Source organism: Anomaloglossus baeobatrachus, chromosome 10 (genome assembly GCF_048569485.1).
Source record: "Anomaloglossus baeobatrachus isolate aAnoBae1 chromosome 10, aAnoBae1.hap1, whole genome shotgun sequence".
In the NCBI taxonomy this organism is placed as follows: domain Eukaryota; kingdom Metazoa; phylum Chordata; class Amphibia; order Anura; family Aromobatidae; genus Anomaloglossus; species Anomaloglossus baeobatrachus.
This window is the reverse complement of record NC_134362.1, coordinates 171,828,246-171,842,905: the sequence shown is the minus strand read 5'-3', so window position 1 is coordinate 171,842,905 and position 14,660 is coordinate 171,828,246. Positions and strand designations below refer to the sequence as shown.

Sequence of the window (14,660 nt, the reverse complement as noted above, 5' to 3'; positions counted from 1 at the left end):
CACTTCAAAAATCCTGTAAACTCATGTTAGGGCTTATTTTTGGGGGAACACAGTAGTAACCACAATTTACATTTTTATTTCATAAATATATATATTTATGTGTGTGTATATGTATATGTATATATGTATATGTATGTATATATATATATATATATAATGTGTGTGTAAGATATACATAATATATATATATATATATATATATATATATATATATATATATATATATATATATATATATATATAGATATATAGATATATAGATATATATATATCTTATATGAGATAGATATGTGTATATATACTGTATGGCTGAGAATAAAACAAAATGTTGGCACACGCAGTAGGTAAATATATAGTAAGACATGTAAAAAAAATATGGTAATTAGTTTATATTTTTCTAATTAAGAAAGCGTAAAAGCCAATTCATTGCAACATGATGTACCCAATCAGGATGGTCACTAACTGTAATTTCTCACCTGTCTATCTGTTAAGGGCCACAATTGTATATGCGCACCTACACATAAGATTTTTAAATCGATCCACCTTAACAGAAAAATCTGCTTTTTTTTTTTTCTCCTCCTGGATTGATCTTTCACTCTCAATTCATGGGTAAAATCTTTATTCACTGAAGATGGATTTTTCCATAACTGAGAAAGAAGATGACAGTTGGTGCTTTTAAAATTCTATGGATGAAGGAGGAGCTAGAGGGGGAGGAGCTAAAGGCGGAGACAAATTCTGCTGAAATCTTCTAAGCACCAACTGTCATCTCCTATGTCGGTAATGGCAAAATCTGCATTGAGTCAAAATACATTCTGCCTTGTGTATTAAGAATATTAATAGTGGACAACCCCTTCTGATTCCACATGTTTCCCATAGGTAAAATAATAAAGCCTATGCTCCCCTCCCCAACCTGCGGTGTCCAGGATCGCAGTGTCAGGGCTCAGGTAAGTTTGGGACATCACATGAGCCCTGTGTCAATTCAGCGCCGGTTTCCTTCTCCCGCCTTTAGACTAAATGAACAATCAACAGGAAGTGAGTGCAGCACTCACTTCCTGTTGATTAACTCGTGTGGTCCGAAGGCGGGAAAAGGAAGCCAGCACTGATTGGACCCGGAGCTCATGTGATGTCACAATTCTACCTCCACCCCGACACTGCAATCCCGGACACCGCTTTAATGGCGCTGGCATGGGAGGTGAGTATAGGCTTTATTACTTTACATGGGTGAATCAGAAGAGGTTGTCTTAATCATGGACAAACCCCTTTTAAGAGTAAAAGATCAATCAAAGAGGAGATAGAAGTTAATTTCTCCACTAAAGTATCTTACAATGTTCCTTATTATCACATATACTAATGGTTTCTGAAATTTTTTTATAAATGGTGATTAATCTTTAACACTTATTAGTCTTCGCCCTATTTCTCACTTTTCCTATTACTTTGACTTTATTCAGGACTTTAAAGAGTAACTAAACTTTGTTACTATACTCTCATATTTAACCTTCAGATCGGTGGAGGTGGTCCACACCCTGACACTCCAATCCCCACCGTTCTCTCAGTAGACAACCACCCCCCACCATTCTCTCAGTAGACAACCACCCCCCACCATTCTCTCAGTAGACAACCACCCCCCGGTCTCTCAGTAGACAACCACCCCCCCCACCGTTCTCTTAGTAGACAACCATCCCCCGGTCTCTCAGTAGACCCCCCCCCCACACCGTTCTCTCAGTAGACACCCCCCACCGTTCTCTCAGTAGACAACCACCCACCCCACCGTTCTCTTAGTAGACAACCATCCCCCGGTCTCTCAGTAGACACCCCCCCCCCCCCACACTGTTCTCTCAGTAGACAACCATCCCCCGGGCTCTCAGTAGACCCCCCCCCCACACCGTTCTCTCAGTAGACACCCCCCACCGTTCTCTCAGTAGACAACCCTCCCCCACCGTTCTCTCAGTAGACAACCCTCCCCCACTGTTCTCTCAGTAGACAACCCCCCGAACAATGTGCTGTGGTTATGTAACGTATGCTTTCCATTGAATCCATATCTGTTCTGCGTGCGATCCAGTTTACTGAGCTGTTCACTATACAAGGGTCCATTGTGTATTCAGTAGGGGGTCTCTGGTTCCAAATACCCCACCGATCTGCATGCAATAAAGTGTGTATTAAATATGAAAAAAATTGGGGAAAAAAAAATAATGTTGAAAAAGTATTTTAATGATGTTGGTGACCCCTTTTTTGTTTTTTAGGTATTAGAGGAATCCAAATGTCTTGTGAGAAGCTTCCTTAAATCCGTACTGGAGGACGTCAACGAGCGGGAGTGTCAGATGTTAAAACAGCTCTGGAGTTCCCCCAAGGGCCTGGACTCATTATTCAGCTACTTACAGGACAAAATCTATGAAGTCTGACTCCAATCAGACAACATAAAAAAAGAGGTTTCCTTCCCACTTCCGTCTCCGCGCCTGCGGTAACCTCGAAATGAGGTTTTGGGACACTGTTGTACAGGTGCCCACAATTATGCAATGAGGTGTTCCACGGAATCTGTCCTACTGCTTCCACCTTTTTGAGTTTTTTTGTTTTTTTTGGTTATGTGGTATCAGCTATTTAAACAACGTATATACAATGTACTAATTATATTGTATATACATTGTACAATGTATATACAATGTACTAAAATAACAAAAACTTCCATTTCTCAAAAAAAAGCGTAAAACATTCCATCTGCCACAAAGCACCTTCTTTTCTTTCTTACTGTGAGTCACTTACAATAACGATGACCTAAAACATCCGAAAAAAAAAAAAACAAAACCATAGTTGAAGTAATATGAGAATTTTTGCACTTTGTATCTATTTTTTTAATTATTTCTTTCTCGTACTTACGTATTGGATGATTTGTGTACATAGTTGCTTCTGATGTTTTTGGGGTTTTTTTTTGTTGTTTGGTCATGTAGCCTGATTAATTTATTTTAGTTTTTTATTTCTTTTTTGGAATGGGCAGAAATCTAAGGATTTCACCCCTCTTTTTGGACACTTTGCCAGTTTTGCCCTTCTCAGTAATAATATTATCAATTATGCAGGACGTATTGACCTATGTTGCACCACCAAAAAAAAACAGGACCGAAAGGGAGTCGCGTTACATAAAATGGTATGTTATTTGTGGAACATAAAATAATTTATGTTTAGGGGACTAGTGAAAGTTACCGGTGGGTCGGTGATTTTTTTTTTCCCAATATGGCGGGCTGTTTCTTACTTTGCGCCCCTTTGTTCTTCTGAAGGTAACCATAGACCTGTTTCTAACTTGTGGCTCTTCAGCAGTGAAAGTATGAGTCCCACAATTCCACAATGCTGTAATGATTAGAGATCTGCAGAATGGAGAACACTGCCATAGACAAAAGTATCCAAACACTCAGATTATTTGGTTGTGCCATGAACAAGTAGTGAGACGTTGCGGTATCTTCATCCATGGTACTCCATTGTCACGATGGTAGCTTTAGATCTTTTAAGTGCTGGTCCAGGACTAAGATATTGTGACCTGTCCATAGATTTGTAAGATGAGTGGGGGTTAAATACCCAGGACCCCAACGGCGCAACTAATACTTGGAAATGCGGCCAGTAGAAGAACACCACTGCTCCGTACACTGCGTAGGGGCCATTCTCCGATTCACGCCAATGGAAGCTTAACTGCAGTACCTATGAATGACCACTACTTGGCATATGGAGCTGCGGTTGTCTGGTATTGGCCAAGGGTCAGACCCCCACCGATATGGATAATCTAACCTAAGAAGACGTCATCAGAAGTTTAGACCCGGACACCCCATTTAAGTCTTTTCTTAAAACCTTTCCACAGGTTTATCCATATGTTCATAAAAAGTTACCACCACAGAGTATCTTTGATATATATTTATAAATCTGTGCAGGACACATCCATTAAAGACCACGTTGTCTTCTGTAAAGGGAATCGGTCAGCAGGATTTCACCCTTCCACCCACCAAATATGTAGATTTTTCAAGGACAAGTTTAGCAATACCTTTATATGGCCAGTCTGTTCCTCTGTTACTGAGAAATCGGTGTTTGAACTGATCTACAAATAGCTCTTTAGCCTAATTTGCAGATCTGAAGCCTCCGTCATTCCAGCTCTATTCCTTACCTCCTGCTTGACTGACAGCCCTTTACATGGCCAGTCCACTCATCCATTAGCTCTTTAGCCTAATTTGCAGATGTGAAGCCTCCGTCACTCCAGCTCTATTCCTTACCTCCTGCTTGACTGACAGCCTCTATGCTGTGTGACTAAAGGCAAAGGAGCAGGCGGTCAAGCAGGAAGAGGCGGAGCTGGGCAGTGAATGGAGCTGGAGTGACAGAGGTTTCAGCCTCATTTGCATATCGAGTCAAACACTGATTTCTCAGCAACGGAGGAACGGACTGGTCATGTAATGGTATTGCTGGACTCGTCTTTGAAAGAGCTACATGTACATATAAACAGTTTGGGGGTGAAATCCTGCTGACAAAATTCCCTTTTAGACAATCCAGTCCATTTCAGCCACATTACTCTTTTAATGCGGGATGTCTCCTGGCTGGTCTGATTATGCCGGATCTAAGTACTGGTATCTCCACTGCCCTAATAACTAGTCACCCGTCTCCAGAATACGCATGCTTCGGTAAAAGTCTATGAGGATCGGTCAGAACACCTTAAAGGGTTGAACCCTTTCGAGATATCAGTGGATCCGATAACTTGCAAAAATAAAGCACTGGTGGTAAAAACTCTGAAATCTAGGCAATGCAAAATATTTAAGGTCAAGGTACTCTATGGACATGCGATACGCAGCCATTCTGTTCTCCAATACATTATTCGAATAGTCACCAGACTTTAGAAATGGTAGTCAGTGTCTCGCCGACACCGGTGACTCTCTAAACTACTTACCGATGGCCTCAATTAAGTAGACAGGTCCGATAAGTAATATTACTAACGGCCCTGGTATACTCTCCTAGGGGGGGGGAAGGTAGGGTGAGATTTTTGTTCTTTTTTTGCTTTAAACAAATGTATTTTTTTTTATTTATTAACTAATTTGTATTTTTACAAAGTTTATAAATGAAGCTGATGGGAGTTGAAAACCCTTGAAGTGTTTGTTATTGCTGTTTGTTTGTTCGGTTTTTTTTTGCTTTACTACAATGATTAGTTGTACTTGTTGGAATAACTACTCCATAGACGGCTCAATCTGAAGCCCTTGGCGGATTTGAGAATTTTCTAATGATTTGTGAAGCCTAATGCAAAGGTTTAGTTTTTGTTTGTTGTTTGTTTGTTTGTTTTTCAGGTCATACTTGAATTACCCCTTTAAATTAGGGCTTTAAAAATGCCCTGATATTGCTCAGTTATAAAGTTTAATTGCATCTTCAAAGGGGCCATTTAGGGACTGGAACATAACTAGCCCCCTTTTGTGAGATAGTTGTGACAATCGCGTAACTTAATTCCTATCATGCCCTGAATGGAATTTTGGGAGGACAAAAGTGCCAGGTTCAGGTCTTATGAATCCTTCACTGGATAGGACAGGGCACAATTTTTAGAACTGCTGGCTGCCACTTTAAGTAGATAGAAGGGACGGGAACAATTTTTTTGACTTTCACTTTGGGGGGGCTAGAAGGACATGGCAACCTTTCTATGACTCTCTGGCTGGCATTTTGGGAGGACAAAAGTGCCAGGGTCAGTACTTATGAATCTGGCACTGTGGCAAGATAGAAGGACAGGGTACAATTTTTGGACTGCTGACTGCCAATTTGAGTAGATACAAGGGAAGGGAACAATTTTTCTTACTTCCATTTTGGGAGGCTAGAAGGTCAAGGCAACTGTTCTATGACTCTTACTGGCATTTTGGAAAGACAAAAGTGACAGGGTTAGTACTTATGAATCAGACACTGGCACTGTGGCAAAATAGAAGGACATGGCACAATTTTTAGGACAGCTGACTGCCAATTTGAGTGGATAGAAGGGAAGGGAACACTTTTTATGACTTCCTAATGGGAGGCTAGAAGGACAGGGCAACCTTTTTATGACTCTTAGGCTTGCATTTTGTGAGGACAAAACTGCCGGGTCAATTCTTGTGAATCCCTAACTGGCACTGTGGCAAGATAGGACAAGCTATAATTTTTGGACTGCTAACTGCCAATTTGAGTGGATAGATGGGAAGGGAACAGTTTTTAGGACTTCTACTTTGAGAGGCTAGAAGGACAGGACAACCTTTTCATGACTCTCTGGCTGGCATTTTGGGAGGACAAAAGTGCCAGGGTCAATAGAAGGTCAGGGTACAATATTTAGAACTGCTGTCTGCCACTTTAAGTATATAGAAGGGACGGGAACAATTTTTTTGACTTCCACTTTGGGAGGCTAGAAGGACATGGCAACCTTTCTATGACTCTCTGATTTGCATTTTGGGAGGACAAAAGTGCCAGGGTCAGGTATTATGAATCCCTTACTGGAACTCTGGCAAGATACAGGGACAGGGTACAATGTTTAGGACTTCTGACTGCCAGTTAACTCAGATAGAAGGGACGGGAACAATTTTTAGGACTTCCTGTTTGGGAGGCTAGAAAGACAGGGCAACCTTTCTATGACCCTCTGGCTTGTATTGTGGAGGACAAACGTGCCAGGGTCAATACTTATGAATCTGGCACCGTGGTAAGATAGGACAGGGTACAATTTTTGGACTGTTGACTGACAATTTGAGTGGATAGAAGAGAACAGAACAATTTTTAGGACTTCCACCTTGGGAAGCTATAAGGACTGGGCAAGTTTTTTATGACTCTGATTGGCAATTCGTTGAAGGTAACTTTACCCACAAGTTCATCATTGATCAACCATCATACAAACGCCCCTGTCCTGTCGAGAACCTGTCCTAGTTCCTATTTGGGTGACCAAGATCTCAAATCTAGAATTAAACCATCGCAGCATTGTTTCACTGGATTGGTATCAATTATTTAGCAATCCTCATATTTCGGAGGTAGGCCTATGCATCTATATGGTGGCAGTGTAACACTATATGATCCCCACAATATCTTTCCCTCTGTTCCTAATGCTCTTCAAAGTCCTATATGACTGCTTCATTTCCAGGAATATTTGCAGAGGCCAAAAAATGGCTGTCTGTTTGGTCTTGACTAGTCTTGCATTTTGGGAGGACAAAAGTGCTAGGGTCAGTACTTTTGAATCAGTCTTATGACTCTGTCTTTACTAGCAATTAATATTAGCCTAGCCCATTTATATATAAAATACTCCTTTCAAAATGTAGAATAAATCCCAAAAGTCCCATCCCGGGCCGAGTTTACAAGAAGAGGCCTCATGGTACAACAATGGTGTCTTATCTTCAATAGATAGACCATAGTGATGCAATTTCAGAAATGCTCTAGTTTTTTTTGAGAGAGCGATCAAGCTAGAATTTATTTAGAGATAGACCTCACAATATAATTTTGTAGTACTGTATTTTTGTAGTGTCTTGACAAAAAAATAATAAAAAATAAATAAAAATAAAAAACACACCTATTCCTTAGGTTTATTCGCTCTATTGTGCTAGTGTATACTAGTCGTGTCAGGAATGTATTTTAGATCAGCACCAAATCGGCAAGGGATAAAGGTGAGTAAAGTTTTTGAGGTTTTATTTTGTTTACTATATAACATTTGCTGCTCTTTTTATGTTTTTGTTTTGGGGTCTTTTCAGAACTAGATAACCCCTTTAGGTGTCTCTTGTTCCTGGTAGGCCTCACAATAGCTATCACTAATAGTTCCTATGCAAAAAAATTTAAAATAATACTCTTCCCAATCAACAGTATACAAAGACTAAACCTCTTCATGATTTCCATGTAGTAGGATGCGTTACATGAGCGATCAGTATGCAAAGTTCTATATCTTATCCTTCCATAAGACGAATGGACATCCACTTCCGAAAGCGGTGAGATATTGTGTTTGGTTACATACAAGTTGATTTGATGTACATTGTCTTGTTACTTACAGGTATTTTTGAAGGGGTTTTCCACATTTCCAAAACCCAGTTCTCAAACCACAATTTATTAAAAAACAAAAAAACCTGTTCTTAATCACTCTCACCAGGTCCACCACTGCCTCTGGTGTCTGTTATTGTCTGCAGTGCTGATATCCCATTAATAACGCTGTGAACAAGTTGACTATAGGAGCCGCTGAACTGACTGTCTGCAGCGTCGTCAGCACTGTTACAATATCAGACACTAGAAGCAGCGGCAGAGACTCAGCACTGCACCCAGGGTGGGTGAGTAATGCACAGTTTTTGTTTATTTTTTAGTAAACTGTGATTGGAAGACACAAAAACCTCTTAAGGAAATCCATATGTAAATAAATTCCACATCCTCATACACTCTGCATCTTTGGTAGTAGTAACCAAGAAGAAGATTATGCAAAACTTTTGTTACAGTTGCATTTAGTCAAGGCAAGAATCTGTAAACAAGTGTCTATAAGAACATTCATTCATTATTGGCTTTTGACCATATATTGACGATTACCCATCACACGATCAATTTAGCTCTTGAAGATATATTGATGATCACTCAACAAACGATCATTTATGCCAGCATAAATGTCATAGTTATTGGTAGCGCAGAACCCCCTGTAAACAGTAGCTGCCAATCACCAGACACTGTATGGGGACAGAACAATCATATTAATTATCGTTCTGTTCCCGTGATTATTCATCAGTCTGTGTATAATGAGCGCTGATCCTCTTGTGTATAGCCAATTGAAGCTCGTTAAGTGAATGAACAGCCATCTGAATGCAATTTAAATCCAAAGATCTCTTTATCGATTGACCCATAGCACATTGATGGCCTCACTGACTAAGAAAATACCATCATTTGTGATGTCACCTTTTTATTTTGTGGGTCATGTGTAGCCCAAATTCCCAATTTACTTTCACTTCCTGGAGGTGCCAGACATTTATAGGAATTCCCAACGTTATGTTATAATTTGGAAATGGTATTAAGGATTTATTAATTTATGCAATTCTCTAATATACCCTAATGTACTATGAAAACGAATACAGAATAAGGGTTTAAGCGGTAACGCTTGTCATCCAGATATCTGTGATCAATGCCAATTAGCCATTAGAAGCCATGATCTTTCTGGGTATTGCTCCGTCCATTTTTTAAATGTGGGTCCTTGCAGATCTCAATTTGGTCCTCTAGACAGTAGGTGTTGGGCTGACCACAGATATGTAATACCTGTGAACTAAATAATCGTTTGGCCTTCTGCTATTAATCAAATTTCCCGAACTTCTAAAATGGCCTTTAGCTTGGCTGAAAGTACAGGTTAATCACCCTTAATAAAAAGCTTTGTGTTCTTCTCTTGTTGAGGGAAAGAACCTGATGGGTTAAAATCCACCTTCTAAGGTCCCTATTGACCCCATAAGGGACAAAATGAATAAAAAGTTGAAATTTTTTGATCTCAGATTTCCTTTTCAAAAGCAGTTATCTGTGGTCAATCCAATTATATTTAGTCTGACAATCACGGAGTACAAGAAACCCTAAAGCCTGTCCCATACAGAATAGATAGTTGTTGGCCAAAAAATGGGTTGGCCAACTGCTCTTTTCTGACTTCTGGTGAGTCCTCATATGGTTTTTACAAAAGAGCCACCGCCAGAATCCATTGATGGCGCCTTAAGTTGCCGAAAACAGAAGGATCGGCAGTTCAAAATTGGAAATGCTCTCCGAAGCTGGAGGCCCCAAACACCTAAGACTATAAGCCTAGCCCCCTGGTATCAACAGGTTTGGCTGACGTTAGTCTAATGTGTGTAGGCGGTCTAATTAAATTACATGTATTTTTCAGATTTACATAAATATATAAAGTCCATTTAGCGGGCTCCAAATTTACATGTGTTTTCCTCATATTTAAAGTCTGAGACTTGCCTTCCTCTGTCAGATTGAGGGCCTACTGTCGATTATCACTTGCCCCGGCAACGAGACCATCTTGGCTGCATCTTCCGTACCCAGAATAGCCAATTTGCCTATCAATATTAGAAATGAGAATGTATTGTTTTAAAACGAGGTAGAATTTGGCAAAATATTCCATGTTGACTTTTTTTTTAAAAAAAAAAACAACTTCAGTGGCATGTAATATTTGACAAAAAAGGACAATTCACTGGTTTATATTATGCCCTGTGCACATGTGGATTATAACTTTTGCAACACTGTGCCGGATCCACCGTAAAGTTGACCCCATTGATTTAAGATGAAGTTTATCTGGTAAGAATAGCTCTATTATCTATGCTATTGAGGCTCTGATCGTAGCCTGAATTTGAGCAAAGCCTTGGTGATTACATTTTTTTATTTAAAGGACCTTTCACTTCTTACAAATATGTAATTTTACGTCTACCCACCGCTCTCCTGAATCCGACAATGTTTTTCTTTTTTTCTTGTGCCTCTCCGTTCCTGAGATATGGCACTTTCTTTCCAGTATGTAATTTGACTTTTTTTTTTTTTGACAACTGGGTGTGGTCATGAAGGCGTCACCCACTTGGCTAAAAAAGACAATGTTCGCACACAAAGACAAAGAAGAAGGGGACATATCTCTGGGATGGAAAGGCGCAGGAACAAAAGAAAAATATCTCCAGATTCAGGAGAACAGCGGCGTTCATACCAGGTAAAAAAAATACTTATTTATGGAAAGTTATCGTTCCTCATAAGGAAAATAAGGTGTGCTTCTTTTTATTCTGCTGTAGTTGTCAATAAAGTAAATCCATGAAAACAGGTGGGTCATTTTACACTAAATATTGTGCCATAGACAGTGAACCTCAAATGGGTAGAATGAGTGTGTTCCAAAATCAACCAATCACAGTTCTGCATTCCCTTTTCCCCAAAAAGGTTTACGAAATGTAAACTCTATTGTGATTGGTTAATAAAAGCAGCCAGGCCAGTCTTCTTTTTAGACATTTGATTTAACAAATGAGGACCATATATAAGAAATTCATAAATTTCCTTACTTTTCAGAATTAAGACAACTTATTGTTTATTGCAACCAATAAGAGTAGAGAACAGAAAATCTGGTCTCTTATTGGTCGATATAGAACTTATTGTTTAAGTTGAGAACATAAAAGCTAGTCTCTGATTGGTCAATATAGAACTCTTATTGTTTATTGCATCCAATAAGAGTTAAGAACATAAAAGCTGGTCTCTTATTGGTCGATATAGAACTTATTGTTTACTGCATCCAATAAGAGTTGAGAACATAAAAGCTGGTCTCTGGTCGATATAGAAGAGCAAAGACACTTTTGTTATATGCTCTGTTCACACATTGTAATCGTATGACCATATTGGCATGTTTTTGTTGTGTTTTTGAGAATTTTTTTATTGAAAAAAAAACTGTGACGTTTTGGTAAGAGTCCTTCCTAAAAAGTTAAAAACACACAAAAAAAAAGTTACTATTCGCAGAAGTATTAGGCTTCCAAAAACAAAGTTGTGTCTACGATGTAAAGTTAATTGGTGGCAGAATTTTATTTTTTTTTTCCTGACTTTGCAAAATTATAAAATAAAACTCTTTACCTCAAAAATCTTGTTACTCTCCGTAGGTTTTGCAGATCTTTCTATTGAATGGACTTGTTTGTTTTCTCCACTCACATACCGTAATTAGATTTGTTTAAGGCTTTTAGAGGCCTTTTGGTTATTTCATTTATAACGATGGAAATTAAAAACCGTAGAAAAAAATGTTTATTTTTCAACACAGTGGTGATGAAACGGCCGATTAGTTGTGTTTTGTGCAACTGTCTTTGTTCCAATGTTAAAATATATTTATTTGAAGTACAATTTTGAAAGCAGAATGTATTAATATTTTCCAATCAATGATAATGGAGTGCTGTGTTTTATTGCCATCTGTAGCCTTTAATTGAACAGAAAGTCTAACGTCTAATTTCAAAAATTTAGATTGTTCCTCACTTAACATTTATGTAGACTATTGAGCAATTTGGGGCCTAATTCATTATTGAATTTACACCTCTATATATCTAATTTATATATTATATAATATTTTATATATATATTTTTTATATAACATATTATATAATAATTAATAGATTATATACCATATTTTTCGCTTTATAAGATGCACCTGATTATAAGACGCACCCCCCAAATTTGGTGAAGGAAAAGAGATTTTTTTTTTTTAATGTTAAATGGGGTCCATCTTATAATGCCAGTGTCCGTCTAACAAATCATATAGGGTATATGTCCCTCATAGCCCCCCATCCTAAAATTAGCCCCCCTCAATCTGGATATGGCCCCCTTATATTGAATATAGCCCCCTTGTGCTGGGACACGTCCCCCTGTGCTGCCCATGGCCCCTATAGATGGCAGACCTCCCCTGTGTTTGATATGGCCCCCATACTGCTGCCCATGGCCACTATAGATGGCACATCTCCCCTGTGTTTGATATGGCCCCCATACTGCTGCCCATGGCCACTATAGATGGCACATCTCCCCTGTGTTAGATGTGCCCCCAAGTGTGCTGTCCATGGCCACTATAGATGGCACATCTCCCCTGTGTTAGATATGCCCCCCATACTGCTGCCCATAATAAAATAAAACACTCTTTCCTTACCTTCTCAGCGCTGTCCCTCCTCGTGTCTCCCTCCTTGCAGTTGAGCTCCGGCTTCCTCCACTTCCTGGTTCTTGCTGCCGGTCATGTGATCGGCACGGCAGAGTGATATCATCTCTGCGTGCCTGATCACAGACAGCAGCAGCAGGAGACCGGGAGATCAGCGCTGGAGGTAAGTAAAGCTTTTTTTATTTTACTATGGGCAGCAGCATGGGGCGATATCTAACACAGGGGGGATCATGTGCGATCAAATGGGAGCGCAGGCAGATATAATATGCCCCGCTGCCCCAGCCCATCAGCGCGATGCGGTTTCAGCACCACGCTGATGGACAGCGGGAGCAGGAGATCAAAGGCTGCCTCCCGCAGCTTCACCAGCACCCAGAGCGGACCCTGCAGTGTGTATATATATATATATATATATATATATCACTATCTATCTATCTATATATATATATATACACCCCCCCCTGTATATTCGGTCTATAAGACGCACCCCCTACTCTCCCCCCAAAACTTGGGGGCACAAAAGTGCGTCTTATAAAGCGAAAAATACAGTAATTGTTTTAATAATTGAAAATGGACTAAAAATACCCCAAATTATATATATATATATATATATATATATAACTTTGGGTATTTTTTAGTCTGTTTTCAATTTGAGTTAAATTTTTCCTTTAGTTTGCCCCATTATTTTTTTCCTTTCTATTTTTTTTTTTTACAATATGCCCCAATATGTGCAGGAGATTCCTCAATTATCGTATTTTTCGGATTATAAGGCACACTTTTTCCTTCCAAAAATTTGGGAGGAAAATGAGGGGTGCATCCTATAAGCCGAACATAATTACAGGGTAGTGCTGGAAAGGGGTTACAGGAGGCAGGGGCACTGCTGTGGGCTGTGCGCTGTTTGCTCTGCTGCGCTGCGGGCAGGGAGGCAGGGGCCGTCATCGTGAATGTCGACGGTTTGGGCTTGAAATAATGGCGCCTGGAGTCAGCGTGTGCGTAGATGGAACTCTCTGCTCAAGATCTCATCTGTGCACATGCCGCCTCTGGCCCATTGATCTGCCAGCAGCAGACTTAGCTCAATTTTCCCCATTTTCCACTAACGGCCCAATCACAAACCTAGATCTCATCTGCATATGTGCCGCGCCCGGGCGTAATTTGTTTGAAGCCCGCACCGCCGACTGCATTGCCCTGCCTCCTCCGACCTCGCTTCACCACCGCTGCCGCCCCCCCCTTCGGTAAGACACCACCAGATTATAAGATTCACCCCATTTTTTTTTTCATTTTTTTTTTCTTTCTATAAATTACGGGTGCGTCTTATAAAACAAAAAGTACGGTAATATTTTTTAAGCAGTTGCACAGGTGGAATGATTTTATGTACACCTAATTTATTAATCTTTTTGCTCAAATTGTGCTCTAAAAAGCAGAGAACATGCAACTTTTTTTCTCCGAAAAGGGCACAAAAAAGGTAAAAAAATTAAAATGAGCAATTTTTTATTATAAAATGAATGCCATTATAAAGAATTTGGAGCAGAAAATGAATAACAAGTAAGCAGCCCTCAAATTAATCTTCAGGGCTACATTTTTTATCTCGAAAAATAAAACCATACAGTTTGCAGGAAGGAGCACAAAAAACATGGTCATCCACGAGACCTAACTTCTTGTCCTATGACAACACTGATAAAACAAGAAAAGGTGATCGTCTGGATGGCAGATAATGCTTCCAGTCTTTTTCCCAGCACTGCCCTGTCTTCCACATGGCCCAGTCTCAGTATCCAAAAGTCTAGACTACATTATCCTCACCAGATCCTCTTTACTCTCACCATGGTGAGTCCCAGGAGATCAGGATGCCACACTCTGACACTCCGAGGAGCGAGTCTTTACATTTCCATTGATTGTTTCCGGCCTCTCACTTTGCATATAGCAAGAGAGACATGATAAGATCGTGTGTAGTGTTGCCCAAATATTTGAGCAGCCATGGTCAGAAGAAGACAATGTTGGGGAACGGCAATTAGAGTCTCAAGTGGCCAATGATGATGATGATGAGACAATTACCAATCAGTGATGTTATTAAGTC

At 39.7% G+C, this 14,660-nt stretch overlaps 1 protein-coding gene across 2 annotated transcripts in view; it reads left to right on the top strand.

Annotated features, from left to right (window-relative positions):
• CDYL2 (chromodomain Y like 2) overlaps positions 1-11,832 on the top strand; it is a 99,793-nt gene extending 87,961 nt beyond the window's left edge. For both annotated transcript variants that reach the window (XM_075325853.1, XM_075325851.1), the window contains exon 7: positions 2,241-11,832. In XM_075325853.1, the coding sequence (XP_075181968.1) occupies positions 2,241-2,399 (159 nt within the window). In that variant the 3' untranslated portion in view covers positions 2,400-11,832. The remainder of the gene's footprint in view (positions 1-2,240) is intronic.
• Positions 11,833-14,660: the final 2,828 nt, after the last annotated feature.